The sequence below is a fragment of the Arvicanthis niloticus genome, chromosome 16 (assembly GCF_011762505.2).
Source record: "Arvicanthis niloticus isolate mArvNil1 chromosome 16, mArvNil1.pat.X, whole genome shotgun sequence".
Taxonomy (NCBI): Eukaryota; Metazoa; Chordata; class Mammalia; order Rodentia; family Muridae; genus Arvicanthis; species Arvicanthis niloticus.
The window spans coordinates 47853010-47867678 of NC_047673.1; the positions used below are offsets into that span (position 1 = coordinate 47853010).

The 14669-nt window shown below is 42.6% G+C and overlaps 1 protein-coding gene across 2 annotated transcripts in view; it reads left to right on the top strand.

The window, feature by feature from the left end:
* Positions 1-3490: 3490 nt before the first annotated feature.
* The window catches only part of Scrg1 (stimulator of chondrogenesis 1), a 52596-nt gene continuing 41417 nt past the window's right edge, over positions 3491-14669 (top strand). The window contains exon 1 of one of the 2 annotated variants that reach the window (XM_076914167.1): positions 3491-3822. Coding sequence is in view for 1 of the 2 variants with exons in the window: in XM_076914164.1 (XP_076770279.1) it covers positions 3814-3822 (9 nt within the window). In the remaining variant the exon portion in view is untranslated. The remainder of the gene's footprint in view (positions 3823-14669) is intronic. The other variant, XM_076914164.1, reaches the window with a different exon arrangement.

Sequence of the window (14669 nt, forward strand, 5' to 3'; positions counted from 1 at the left end):
AAAAAAAAATCTTTTTAGTATCTATTCATTTTAGATTAGCATACATAGTTTATAACATACATAGGATAATTGTGATATTTTAAAATATACACATCCTTGTACCTCGTTCTCAATTATTACCCTCCCCCAATCCTCTGCCCCATGTCCCTTGCCCCTCCCTGGCCGGTTGCCCTCTTTCTCTAAACAGTGCCTCCTCGTGTATTCACTTAAATACTTTTCATCAAAAATAAACAAACAAATAAATAAATACTGTTTATCTCTCAGGTACTATAAATAGGGATTATAGTAGACAAAATGCTTTCTGTCTTAAAATTTTGTTAGGAGAAACTTTATACTGTAATCGTAGAAAATCTCATTTGCCTAGGACAGCGGTTCTCAACCCTGTTATAACGTATTAGATATTCTGCATATCAGAGATTTATATTATGATACACAACAGTACCAAAATTACACTTATGAAGTAGTAATGGAATACTTTTATGGTTGGGGGTCATTGCCACATGAGGGTCACAGGATTAGCACAGTTGAGAACCACTGTCCTACTACATTAGAGGGTAGAAAGTGCATCATAAATTTTATTTTTGGTTTCTTTGAGACAAGATGTCGTGTAACACAGGCTGGCCCTGAACTTCTGATTTCCCCATCTTTATCCCCCAAGTGCTGGGATTACAAGCATGCACCACTATATTTGACTTAATATGGAATTTTACAAAGAGAAAAAGAGGGCCAGATAAAGGGAATGAGGAGGTAAGAATCTTAACAAAGTAATATTTCATTCTCTCCCCCCTCCTTCCCTTCCCCCTCTTTCCTTCCTTCCCTTCCCCCCCCTCCCCCATATGGTAAGTCACAAATTAGTTAAGTGACACATCATCCTGGAGGCAGCATCCTTTCCCTCGGGTAGTTTCTGCCCATTTGGGAATCAGCCAGACGCGTGTTCCAACTTTGTCAGCCTGTGTCACAGAAAACAACCAAACCAAACCAAACCAAACCAAACCAAACCAAACCATCTTCATCAACAACAACAACAACAAAGAACAAACCCAACCAATCAAACAAACGAAAACTCCCAAATCCTCCGAGGCTTAAAAAAACAAATGTTTGTACAAAACCACACCAAGATAGCACCTCACAGGCATCAAGATGACTCGTAAGAGAAACAGATAATGGGTCAGTAAGGATGTGGTGAGGCCTTGCCGGTGGGAGTGGAGCTGCTGTAGAAAGCACCAACATAAGAACGGAGGTACCATACAATCTGGCTATTCCATCTCTGGATGGAATCAGAGGCAGGGACTTGAAGTGAGCTCTGCCTAGCAGGGTTCACAGCACTGTTGCTGACAGTTACGCACAGGAGGAAACAACCTACATGTGAAAGTATAAACAAAATGCAGTAGATACATGGGGCAGTATGATTCTGCATCAAATATACAACCAAATATGCATCAAATATAAGGTTTGGATGACCTTAGAGAACATTGCATTAGACAAATCAATCACAAGAAGGGAAATGCTACATAACACAGTGTGAGAACTGTTACATTGCTTGAGGCCATTGTGAAGACAGTGCCTCGCAGATGCTAGAGGTGAGGAGAAACAGGAAGTTCCTGTTCAATGCACACAGAATTTCCGTGTCACGGGGTGAAATGATAAGGAAAAGGCTTGTGATGGGTGCACAAGATACAGGTACTTTGCCTTGAGCTGTACACTTAAAAATGGATAAAATGATAGATTTTATGTGTATAAAGTTTTTACCACATTTAAAGCCTTCTAAACATCAGAACTGGCTGGAAAACATTAAAAACAAAGACTTAGGGACGGCAGAGACGGCTCATTGGTTGCTTTCCCAGAAGATCTGTGTTCAGTTCCCAGCCCCCATACATCAGCCAACAACCTCCATTTCCAGGGGATCTGATCCCTCTTTTGGCTTCCTCAGGCACTGCATGCAGATGATGTCCAGAAACACATGCAGGCAAAAGACCCATACACATTTTTGATAAATAAAATCTCAAACAAAAAAATTAAAAAACCACAAAAAATCATGTATTCATTTCATGAGCTGGCCATAGGTCAGCTGTGACTGATGGATCCAGCTCCGCTGTTAGGAATTAGCTCAGTGACCCACGTCATCTTCCAGGAGCCATAGCTGAAGGAGTAGTCACTCTCTTAGGCTTGCTGCTCTTGTGGAGACTGCCAAGGGCAAAGCAGGCCTGACTGACCTCATGCAGGGCACATACTCACTTTAAACACACCCTCCACAGGAAAGGGAAGCAAAGGCCAGTGGGGTGGACGAATAATTTAGAACAAATAATTCAATACAAATTGAATGAGTTACTCCCTGCCTTGGAATTTTCATGACCTGTGCCAATTGCCACCAGCAAATTGTTTATAAGGCAACTCACGCAGGTCAAGAGACTATATATACAGTAAACAGATCTTGTGTAGATACAGGAAAAATAGTAGTTGGATGCACAAGAAATGGTATTTGTCCATCTGTGAAACAGCAGTAAGGAAATCAGAAAATCGCTTTGACTCAATTCTTTTGTAGGCTTAAGGGACATGTTGAAAAATTAAGGAACCTGAGATTCAAGAAATATAGCTTAAGCTACTGTTCTTGAGCTTTTTTTACTTCTTCTTGAGTCCTGCATAAAATCAGATAGCTGTCTAAGAGATTGCCGCAGTTCTTTCCCTTGGTAAAATACAGTATTTTAAGTATCACAGGCATAAGGTTCAGAATTAAGTCTTTTAGTTAGGAGGGACGACAGAGTTTCTGTTTAGTCAACAAAATGATGGACTGGGTATTGGGTCTATCTTGTATCTTACTGACACAAATTGGTATAGTTATGCTCTAATTTTATTCTAAGAGAAAAGTTTTATTTTATTATTATTATTATTATTATTATTATTATTATTATTATTATTTTGGTTTTTAGAGACAGGGTTTCTCTGTGTAGCCCGGGCTGTCCTGGAACTCACTCTGTAGACCAGGCTGGCCTCGAACTCAGAAATCCGCCTGCCTCTGCCTTCTAAGTGCTGGGATTAAAGGCGTGTGCCACCACTGGAAGGGTGATATGTAGGAAGAGCTAAGGTGGGAGGAGTAAGGAGAGGAGGAGCTAGGTGACAAGAGGGGGGACATGGAGGTGGATGTTTTCGTGTTCCCGCCACTCAAAGATAGTTGATATATCTAGGTTGGGTATTGGGTTACACTTCTGATTGATATTGAGCATTACCAAACTTATAAAGCCTTTGATTAATATTTAAAAAAAATAGTATAAAAGAAAAAGTGGGGATGGGATAGGGGTTTTCTAGGGAGGGGAAATAGGGAAAGGGGATGGCATCTGAAATGTAAATAAAATATCCAATAAAGATTTTCACATAAAAAAAAAATGTATCACAAGCATAGTTCCTGCCTCTAGAGTTGCTTTTTAGTATAAACAGCAGGTGGCGCTCGACAACAACTTAAGACTAGAATTCCAAGGTTATTTTCACTTCCTGTTCCGTTATAAAGAACTACCGAGTGTAATAAAAAAAATTAAAAATAAAGTAAAAAACAAACAACAGCAAAAACCAAAGCGAGAACGTGAGTCTTTATGACCTTGCAGCAAAAGAGAGGGTCCAAGAAGCCTGGTGACGGACCGGAATTTCTAAAGTTTGTCTTTGAAACTTGGAGATTGCTTTCCTTGTGAGCCAAAGGTGCGAGAGCTGTCCAAGGGAGGATATATCCACCTGCTGTGCGTGGGAGCAAGGGCGGCTGGCAAGGCGATACTCATTCAGGAAGCTCGGCTGATAACTCAGAATCCTCACACACTACGAAAGAGGATGACGATGGTAAGCAGATGGAGAGCTTTAGTTTAGGGGGGTGTGTGTGTGTGTGTGTGTGTGTGTGTGTGTGTGTGTGTGTGTGTGTGTGTGTGTGTTATAAAGAGACTTGATGCTCCAATACTCCAAAAACGGCAGATGGGGGGGGGGCGAATTGTTGGCTGGGGGAGCACCCTCTCAGAGGCAAAGGGAAGGGTGAGGGATGAAGAACTGGGGGGGAAGGGGAGCAACATTTGGAAAGTAAATAAATAAATAAAATTATTAAATAAAACAAAAATAAAAAAGAAGGAGGAGGGGAGGAGGAGAAGGAAGGAGGAGGAGAAGGAGGAGGAGGAGGAGGAGAAGGAGGAGGAGGAGGAGGAGGAGGAGGAGGAGGAGGAGGAGGAGGAGGAGGGGGGAGGAGGAGGAGGAGAAAAGTGTTGTTGTTTATTTGGGATCTGGAGGAGAGAGTAGATACAGAGAAGGGAGAGGAACAGAGAAAGACAAAAAGAGAGGAGAGAGGAAGAGAAAAAGAAGGCCAGCCAGGGACACATAAGGGGCGGAGGGAGAGAGCGATACAGAGAGAGAGATGCAGGGATGGAGGGAGAGAGCGATACAGAGAGAGAGACAGAGATTTAGCACACTTTTGAATAAGAAAGCCTCGAATGATAGAACTCATGAAATATTCTACTGGGTAACTCGGCCCATGAACAAAACACAGAGAGTTTGGGTGGCAGTGTGTCTGCTGCTGTTTCTGCACGTCCCACTCTCACTGAGAAGACACCAAGCATTCACCTGCCTGTTTGGCTCACTGACTACCCTCTGGCGCTCAAATAGGAATCTAAAAAAAAAAAAAAAAAAAAAAAAGTCTTCTAGGCGCTCAGCTGCTGTGGAGAACCTAGGAGTGACCCAAATGACTAACTGTGACTCTCAGCACCGTCACCATGGCCTGAGAGACAAATGTTTCCTTACTCATCTTTCGTGAATGTGCTTGTTCAATGTAGGTCAGCTGTGACCCGCGGGCTCAGTTGAGCTGAATGCTCGCAAGAAAACGTTTCTGGAGCACCAGTTTGTTGGTGGTATTTTATTTATGGCAGCCTTCTTGTGTGCCTGGGCCACGGTATGGAAGGAGCACTGGCTCTTAGTGTTCTCTATTACCTCCAGGGAGTAACCAAATTCCCCAACCTCTGTCCTACCCGCATCATAGGAGAAATAAGACATTACAAACTCCGAATGAGAAGTAAAGGCAGAGGAGCTGGATCATCAATAACATGTCATCAGGGGGCTGGCCAGATGGCTCTGCTATTAAGAGCACCGGCTGTTCTTCCAGAGGTCTTGAGTTCAATTCCCAGCAACCATATGGTGGCTCACGACCATCTGTAATGGGAGCTGATGCCCTCTTCTGGTGTGTCTGAAGACAGCTACAGTGTTCTCATAAATAAAATAGATAAATAAATCTTTTCTTTTTTAAAGATGTCATCAGAAGGGACCTGCCGGTGAAATGACTCAGTGGGTATGCGTGGACAAATGCAAGGACATGAGTTCAGATCCACAGAACCCACGAAAAGCCAGACACTGCAGCTTTGATAATTTGAATAAGAATGGGCCCCCCATAGGCTCATACTTGAATGAATGCTTGGCTCATGAATGCTTGGTCACCAGGGAGTGGAACTGTTTGAGGGGATTAGAACAGTGATTCTCAACCTTCCTAATGCTGTGACCTTTTAATACAGTTGCCCAACCATAAAATCATTGTATTGCTACTTCATAACTATATTTTTGCTACTGTTATGAATTGCAATGTAAATATCTGATATGCAGAATATCTAATATATGACCCCCCTCCAAGGGGGTCATGACCCATACGTTGAGACCGGCTGGATTGGAAGAATTAGGAGGTGTGATCTTGTTGAAGGAAGTGTGTGAGGGTGGGAGTGGGACTGCAAGTCAAGACATAGAATTTTTTTTTTTTTTTTTTTTTTTTTTTTTTTTTTTTTTTTTTTTGGTTTTTCGAGACAGGGTTTCTCTGTGTAGTCCTGGCTGTCCTGGAACTCACTCTGTAGACCAGGCTGGCCTCGAACTCAGAAATCCACCTGCCTCTGCCTCCCAAGTGCTGGGATACGTGCGCCACCACCACCTGGCACAAGTCAAGATATAAAGTACAATTCTCAACTACTTCCCCAGCACCATGTCTGTCTGCCGTGATGATCATGAACTAAACTTCTGAGACAGTAAGCAAGTCATTGTCTTTCTTAAGAGTTGCCTTGGTCATGGTGCCTTTTCACAGCCATAGAAAAAGTAACTAAGACAAGCTCAACCTTGTAATAACATTTTCACGGTGAGATGGGAGGTGGAGTCAGAAGAATGAGCTGAGGCCAGTTAGCCATACATGCACAGTGACCATCAAGAACCTTGCTGTTCTCAACCAAGGTAGGTGGGAAATGACACCTGAGGTTGTCCTCTGACCTCCGGCATGCGCCGTGGCACACGCATGTCTGCACTCACACACAGAGACGTGCATACACATACACACAACAACAAAAGATCTTTAAAAAAAAAAAAAAAAAGAAAAGAATTCCACATCCTTCTCTTCAAACTTTAAAGTTCTCTTTAAACTTCTCTAGATCTTAAAGAAAAGGCTAGTCGGATGCTTTTGTGTGAATCCTCCATCTAGGTCTCAAAGGCAATGTCCTTGGTGATCTGTGACCGTGCTTTGTAACGAACTGTGAGCTCTTGTGGTATGACCTTAGAAAAGGGAATCTGCTCAGCTGAAGCACAGACCAAGTCAGGAACACAAGAGAGAAAGGAGAAGAAGCAGTTACACAATGGGTTCCTGTTCTGGTTGCTCCATCTCTACCCAGCTGGAACCTTGCGCCACAGCAAGTTAATCCCCAGCAGCCCCACGAGCAATAAACGTCTTACCATTTCACTTCCATAAATCTCAGTTGCAGAGGGCAGTTCTACTTTGTTTATGAAGGGAGTTATGAAGAGAAGATATTTATCGTCACAATGAGTACCTTTCTCATGCCTCTAATTTAGGGAAGGGGGATGTTAACACACGAATTGTGCTGTAAACATCTGATATGCAGAATATCTAATATGTGCACCCCCACCCCCCGCTCCAAGGGGGTCGTGACCCATAGGTTGAGACCGGCTGGATTAGAAGGATCGCTAACACATGATTCTCATGTGTCTGTTTTGCATCTGAAGAGAGATCATCCACTCCTTCCAAGGGATGCAGGACAATGTCTGGGATGCAAGACTAGAATTGGGCCCCTGTTTCTTCCATTCATTTCTGCAGATAGTCAAAATATGTTGGTCACTGTCCTGTTTGCTTTCATATTGCTGTGATAAACACCATGACTAAAAGCAACCTGGGGAGGAAAGGGTTTATTTGACCTCAGGCTTCCATGTTTTCTTCATTGTGGGACCCGGGTGCAGGAAGCTGGAGTCCGGAACTGAAGCAGAGACCATGGAGGAATGCTGCTTACCAGCTTGCTTTCCTTGGCACAGTGAGTTTGCTTTCTCATACAACTCAGGACCGACTGCTCTGTGGTCCTGAGGCATTGCCCATAGTGGGCGGCTCCTACCCATACCAATCACTAATTAAGAAAATATCCGGTGGACTTGCCTATTGACCAGTCTTTTTTTTTTTTTAATTATTTATTTATTATATATAAGTATACTGTAGCTGTCTTCAGACACACCAGAAGGGGGCATCAGATCTCATTACAGATGGTTGGGAGCCACCATGTGGTTGCTGGGATTTGAACTCAGGACCTCTGGAAGCGCAGTCAGCGCTCTTAACCCCTGAGCCATCTCTCCAGCCCTGACCAGTCTTATAAAAACTATTTCTCAATGATATTCCTTCTTTCCGGATGACCCACACTTGTTGACAGAAACAAAAAACAAAACAACAAACAAACAAACAAAAACCCTAAGCAGCAAAGAAGCCAACAGAATGACGGGCTATAATGAACAAATGTGTAATATCGACAGTATTACAATGTCACCGTTTACTCCCAAGGAATATGACAACCAAGTGAGAAGACTTGAGGGGTTGGTTGCTCTTCTGGCTTTAAAAGGCTCAGGGATGGAACACCATAGCCAGCCACCCGAGCACATGCTCTCTGATGGCTGAAAGACAGGCATACAGAACACTCACCCACAACTGTAGCAAACACAACTGGCAAAGAGATGGGTATCACAGCAGTTCCTCTCTCATGGCTGTGAGCTCTCCACACTTCATATAATCCGAATGATTCCCTTTCTGACTTCCATGATCAAGGCAATGAGGGGCTCTTGGTAGGCACTGTCACCAGTAGCATGGCCCTTCCCCTCGCCTTTCTTGTTTAGGGATGCCACATGCATAATTATGTAGGCTACCCACAGTTCACCCCCTCGAGGTCTACAGGACAATGAATGACCCCTGCAGAAAGCTATAGGGTTGTTGTTTTGCATGACTGTATGATCACAGTCTACAAAATGTAACTGCTTCTGAAGGTCCAGGGAGATGAGGCACCACGCTGAGTCACAAAGATAATTCAGGATGATTTTCTGCTGTTTTTAAAGAATCCAGTAGGAGGACACCTTTCTGGGATGGTTGTGTGTGTTGTATCTAAAAAGAGTAACGAGGAGGAGGGGAGATGGAATGGGGGGTTCCTGGGTGGGGGTGGGGAGGAGAAATGGGGTAAGGGGATAACATCTGAAATGTAAATAAAATATCCAATAAAAAATAGTTTGATATAAAATGTTTAAAAAAAAAAAAAAAAGTAACGAGAAACAGAGAAGAAGGTCTGAGGATCCTGAGGTGAAGATTCATGGAATAGCAAGATGAAAAATAAAAAAAGGTCAGTGTTTGCGATAGTTTGTTTATGCTCAGTATAGGGAGTAGCACTATTAGAAGGTGTGGCCCTGTTGGAGTAGGCGTGTCACCATGGGTGTGGACTTTATGACCCTCATCCTAGCTGCCTGAAAGTCAATATTCTGCTAGCAGCCTTCAGATGAAGATGTAGAACTCTTAGCTCCTCCAGCACCATGCCTGCCTGGATGCTGCCATGTCCCTGCCTTGATGATAATAGACTGAACCTCTGAACCTGTAACCCAGCCCCAGTTAAATGTTGTCCTTATAAGAGTTGCCTTGGTCATGGTATCTGTTCACAGCAGTAAAACCCTAACTAAGACATTGTTGGTGATGATATTATCTTCTTTACTAGGTGATTAGGTTTATGGTCTAACCTATACCAGCAACCCTGAAGAAACTACTGGATTAAACAAGATGTAATTTTATTTATTTATTTATTTATTTATTTATTTATTTATTTATTTACTCTGGCAAGATATCTCAGTGGATCAAAACACTTGCTGGCAGGCCTGGTGACCTGAATTGAGTCTCCAGGACCCATATGATGAAAGAAGAGAACTGAATACCACAAGTTGTCCTGTGACATCCATATTTGAACTGAGACACATGCACAGATAAATACATAATCATTAATTAATTATTGATTAATTATTAATTGACCAAAACATTGAAATTTTAGGTTTATTCATCTGTAACATATATGCAAGAAACTATCTAGTGACCTCCAAACTTGTTTTCTTAAGCAAAAATATAGCCTACCTATCAGCAAGAGTCTAAATTCATAAATAAGAATATTTCAAAAGATGTTATTTTATTTATATGAGTTCACTGTAGCTGTCTTCAGACAGACAAGAGGGCATCGGATCCCATTACAGATGGTTGTGAGCCACCATGTGGTTGCTGGGAATTGAACTCAGGACCTCTGGAAGTGTTCTTAATTTCTGAGTCATCTCTCCAGCCCAGTCAGGATAACTCTTATGAACAGAGATTCAGAGCAAAAGAACTAGATAGTCCTGAGATGTGTTTCCTCTGTGGCTGAATAGCCTTCTGAAGAAATGTGCTTCGGGGTGACCTAGACACTAAATCTCAGAAGTTTCTCTCTAATCTGAAAAATATCAGTTAGAAACCCAACAAGAAATTCTTGCTGCCAGGCTAAGGGGGCAGCGAACTGAGCAGAGAGCTTGCTTGATGCACCTGAAACTCTGGGGATCAACATACAGCACTACATAAACGGGGCCTGGGGAGAAAAATGCAAATCAGCCTCCACTACCCAGTTTTTTCTCTCCTGAGCAGGTACAGGTGTCTAACTCCTGCTCTTCCCTGCCCACTCTTCCCTGCATGCTAGCCCCACTTCCACAGAAGCAGCACTGCTCATGGTCTCTTCAGTTGCATCTTGGCTCTGCTAGCTGTTCTGACGGATGGTCTTCAAGATCTTGGAGCTTTAAAACATATGTGACAAATGCCCCCAGCCTGCCAGGAGGCGGGAGGTTGCCCCCCATAGCCTTGTTCTGCAACAATTATTCTGTTCATCTGTGGGTTGCAATTGGATGCATTTGTTACGTGTTTTATTTATTTTGCCTCCCAACATTCCCACCTTCCAAGAGAAGATGTGAGCAAACTCCCCGCCGTTTCCCCACAAGAAAGTAATTTTTTCACCTTAGGTGGGCCATCTGCTTCTCCTAACAAGGCTGTTCTGGGCTTGAATTGGATACATCTTGTCCTGGGCATTTTGCCAGTTGTAGGCTCCAGGAAATGGAGCAAGTAAAAGTGGTTTCCTTGTGATGCCAGGCCTTCTTTTCTGAAATGCAACTGATGGAGTCAACCCCAAGGAAACTGTGTGCATGTCCATAGGAGTTTACAGTGTCCTGAGTGCCAGAGCATAAATCTAAGCTGTGGGTGACTTTCCTAAGATTTCAGCCCTTTGAGCATCTGTACAGATCTACTGGAGGCACAGAAAGATACAGATGAAGCACTTGATTAGGACCCAAAAGAAAACTCCTGAATTAGAGGAGCCCTGGGTGCAGATCACGATCTTTGGTGAGGATTTTAAGTCTTCCAGCTCTGACGCCATTACCAACAGGCTGCTTCTGATACCCAGCCATCCTGACAGCAGCAGCACCCCAGGAACAAAAGCCTGTTCTTAAGCTTTCTAGCTAACGGAAACTTGTCACGCATAAGATCACACCAGTAATTCCAAAAATTCAGCAGTGACTTAGAAGATATTAAGATGACTTAATGAACATTTTGCTTTCTAAGACGGGTGGAAATATAATCAAATTCATAAGCAACTCTGCTACATAGTTTAGTTTGGTTAAATATTACAGATAAATTATTTAAAATTTGTATTGGTTGATTGGCTTCATAGAAATTTGTTGTACTTATTTATAAAATGTATGCAGTCATAAAGGTTGCCAATTACACTACACATCATCTTCAGATCTGGCAATGTGGGACCGGGGGTTAGGAGGAAGGGTGCTTTATTTGGTGGGGTGTGAGAATCTTGAAACCCATCCCGGGCTGATCAATTTGGGGAATTATGGATTTCACTCAATTTACAAATGAAATTTGTACTTACCATTTGCTTCTGAGGATGGGTCTACCAAACTCAGCAAAAGATCCTTAATCAGTCCAATTAGCCACACAAGGCCAGATCCATAAACAGCCTGTCATGAACCAGGGAGATGCTTATGAATCCACTGCATCTTAAGGTTGATACTCGGTAAATGACTACTGGGGAAGAGAGAGGTTTTTTTTCTTCAGGGGTATAATCACTGGGAAAACAGTTATGCTCCTGAAAACAAACCGGCACTCCTAGGCCTTTAAACCAGTGTTTCTCAATCCCCCTGTGGGGGGTGCTAAGTGACCCTTTCACGGGGTGGCATATCGGATATTTACATTACAATTCATATCAGTAACAAAATTATAGTTATGAAGCAGCAATAAAAATAATTTTATAGTTGGGGGGGGGGTCACCATAACATAAGGAACTGTATTAAAGGGTTCCAGCATTAGGAAGGTTGAGAACCACTGCTGTACGCAATCCTAGGGAAATTTACTCTTGGTTGTCAGGTTTTTAGAAACTTTGCAAAAACAGTGATAAGCCAGACAGAACTTCATCCCACAAATATTTACAGATCCCCTAAATATCTACCTTTTAAAAAGTATTTGCCAAATGTCCCTTGGAATTCAGTCTTTTGAGATATTCAGTTTAAAGGCAAAATGAAGGAGAGCTTTTTATGCCTAGTGGTGCAATTCATTGGTAGAACACAGGTTTAGCATGTACAAAACACGAGGTTCAACCCCCAGTAACACACACACACACACACACACACACACACACACTTTGTACTCAACTCAATCCGAAAAAAAACTCTTGGAGTTTCACATTGAACTAGCTTACTAAACATAACATGGATCAAACTTTGAGCAATCTCTCTCCATTTTCACAATGAACATGCCTGAATCTTTCCCCCTTGACAGTGGAGGTAATTCAATGTCTTTTTCTTTTCCTTTTTCTTTCCCTTTTCCTCCTTCCTTCCTTCCTATTTTATTATTTTATTTTATTTTATTTTTTTAGATTCTTCATTCTTGAAGTTGACCAGAAATTCTGGAAACTTACTTGTTCTGAAGCAACAATGTTGCTTCAATGTTCCCTATGAGAAGAACCAATTGGTCCAGTAGAAGTTTGTTCTTGGATTTGGTTTGGGTTTTGTGGTGCTGGGGACTGGATCCAGCCAACTCCTGCTGATCAACAGTCCTCAGCCCACAGACTCTAGTTTTCATGATGTCTACACAGTGACACTGTTATAAGTTGGTTCTGACAGAAGCCAGGGCCCTGCTATGAGGCCATTTTGGCTGCTGCAGAGCCGTGTTCAGAAGCAGTGGCTCTGAGCACATGGAAGCCCAGCATGGCAGCTTATTGGGTGCACACAATTATCTACTGTTCCCCAAACATGACTGCTTTGCCATGGTGGCTAGGTATAACTGGGTTTCAAACCACAGCCACACACCGTACCTAGAACAAGCTGTCCTCTCAAACCTCAAGGTCTTGGCATCAAGCCTGCCTCCCTCTTTCTCCTTGGGGCATCTCAAGTCATGACTGTCTCCAGTCTGCTGAAAGTTACAGCTCTATAGGAGCTCAACTGGAAAGGAAACTGTCTTTACCCCCTTTCCACTGGAAGCTCCTGGGTCCTCAGGAAGGCTACCTTGGTCCGTCCAGATGATACTGGGAAAAACAATGTAAAGTGGCATTACATTATTTTTTACCCAGAGATGTGTGTTTCTAGTCACCCTATAATGGCATAATTAATATGCTCTTAAAATATCTGATTTCTTCCTATTTGAGAATTATCTAAGTCTGGTATGGGATCCAAAGCACAGCACTAATGAAGTATGGTAGGAACAAAGGAGAGAAAGGAAGAAAAAGAACAAAAGATAGATTGTATCATATTGGAGTATCTGGAGTATTTGGAGTATCTGGAGTATCTGGAGTATCTGGGCATTTGTCCTCCTCTTCCTCAGCACATATGAAGGAGCTAATGTACAATGAGATAGTGGAAGAGTTCCCCCTTATAATTTTGTATATTAAAAGGGTGCACTATACTTTTCAAGCTCCTGTCTATCAACACCTTCTAGGCTTCCTGGAAAACTAGATCTCTTATGAGAGTAAGGCAGGTTATCAATGGAGAAATCACTCAGAAATTTTTAGATAAGGGAAAAATTACCTGTGCTGACTGAACTGCTTTTAGACTTGTTTTTTTTTTTTTAATTGTCACTTAAAAGCCCTAGTTTCCATGGCGACGGAAATACATTGAACCAGTGTGAATGCATTCTTAAGCCCCGCCCCCTCACTGACACCTGGCCTTCTTTTCTGATGTTTTCATATTAAAGTAACTTAAACCATAAGCCCCAGGCACAAATTTAATGAAGACACAAAATAAACCACGTAATGCTTGTCGGGCTTTCTGCTGCTAAGATGTTTATACTTGAGCCCTACTAGGCCACAACACAACACAGTGAGAACACGTAGTGAACGTTCTGGAAACTGACCACAACCTCAGACAAATTTTTGTTAAACTGTTCCTCTAACCACTAAAAAGGAGCCCAGAACTGTTGAAGGTGAAAACAAGCCTGATATTCAGTAGAAGGTGTTATAGAAAGGTGAGTGGGGTTGTTGTTGTTGTTGTTGTTGTTGTTGTTGTTGTTGTTGTTTTTGTTGTCTAATCCAGGAATGGTGGTGTATACAGTCAGGACTTGGTGGCAAGAGGATCAGAAGTTCAAGGCTATTCCCAGCTACTATGAGAATTCTAGCCCAGCTTAGGCTACATGAAACCCTGTCTTAAGAACCCAGATGTCGATGGGCAGTGGTGGCACACGCCTTTAATCCCAGCACTCAGGAGGCAGAGGCAGGCAGATTTCTGAGTTCAAGGCCAGGGACAGTCAGGGCTATACAGAGAAATCCTGTCTCGGGGGAAAAAAAAAAAAACAAAAACAAAAAAAAAAAAAAAAAAAAAAAAAAAACAAAAAAAAACAAAACCAGATGTCCCTCAGCTGAAGAATGGACACAGAAAATGTGATTCATTTACACAATGGAATACTATTTGGCTATTAAAAACAAGGACATCATGAATTTTGCAGGCAAATGGGTGGAAGTAGAAAATATCACCCTGAATGAGGTAACCCAGACCCAAAAGGACACGCATGATAGGAGCCTAGTATGACTGTGCTCTGAGAGGCTCTGCCAGCAGCTGATTAAGACAGATGCAGATACTCACAGCCAAGGATTGAACTAGGGTTGGGGACCTCTATGGAAGAGTTAGGAGAAGGTCTGAAGGAGCTGAAAGGGAGGGTGAGCCCATAGGAATAACAACAGTATCAACTAACCTGGGTCCCTGGGAGCTCCCAGAGACTAAGCCACCAACCAAAGAGGATACATGGTCTGAGCTGATCCAAGGCTCCCCGCACATATGTAGCAGAGGACTGCCTTGTCTGGCCTCAATGAGAGAGGATGCAC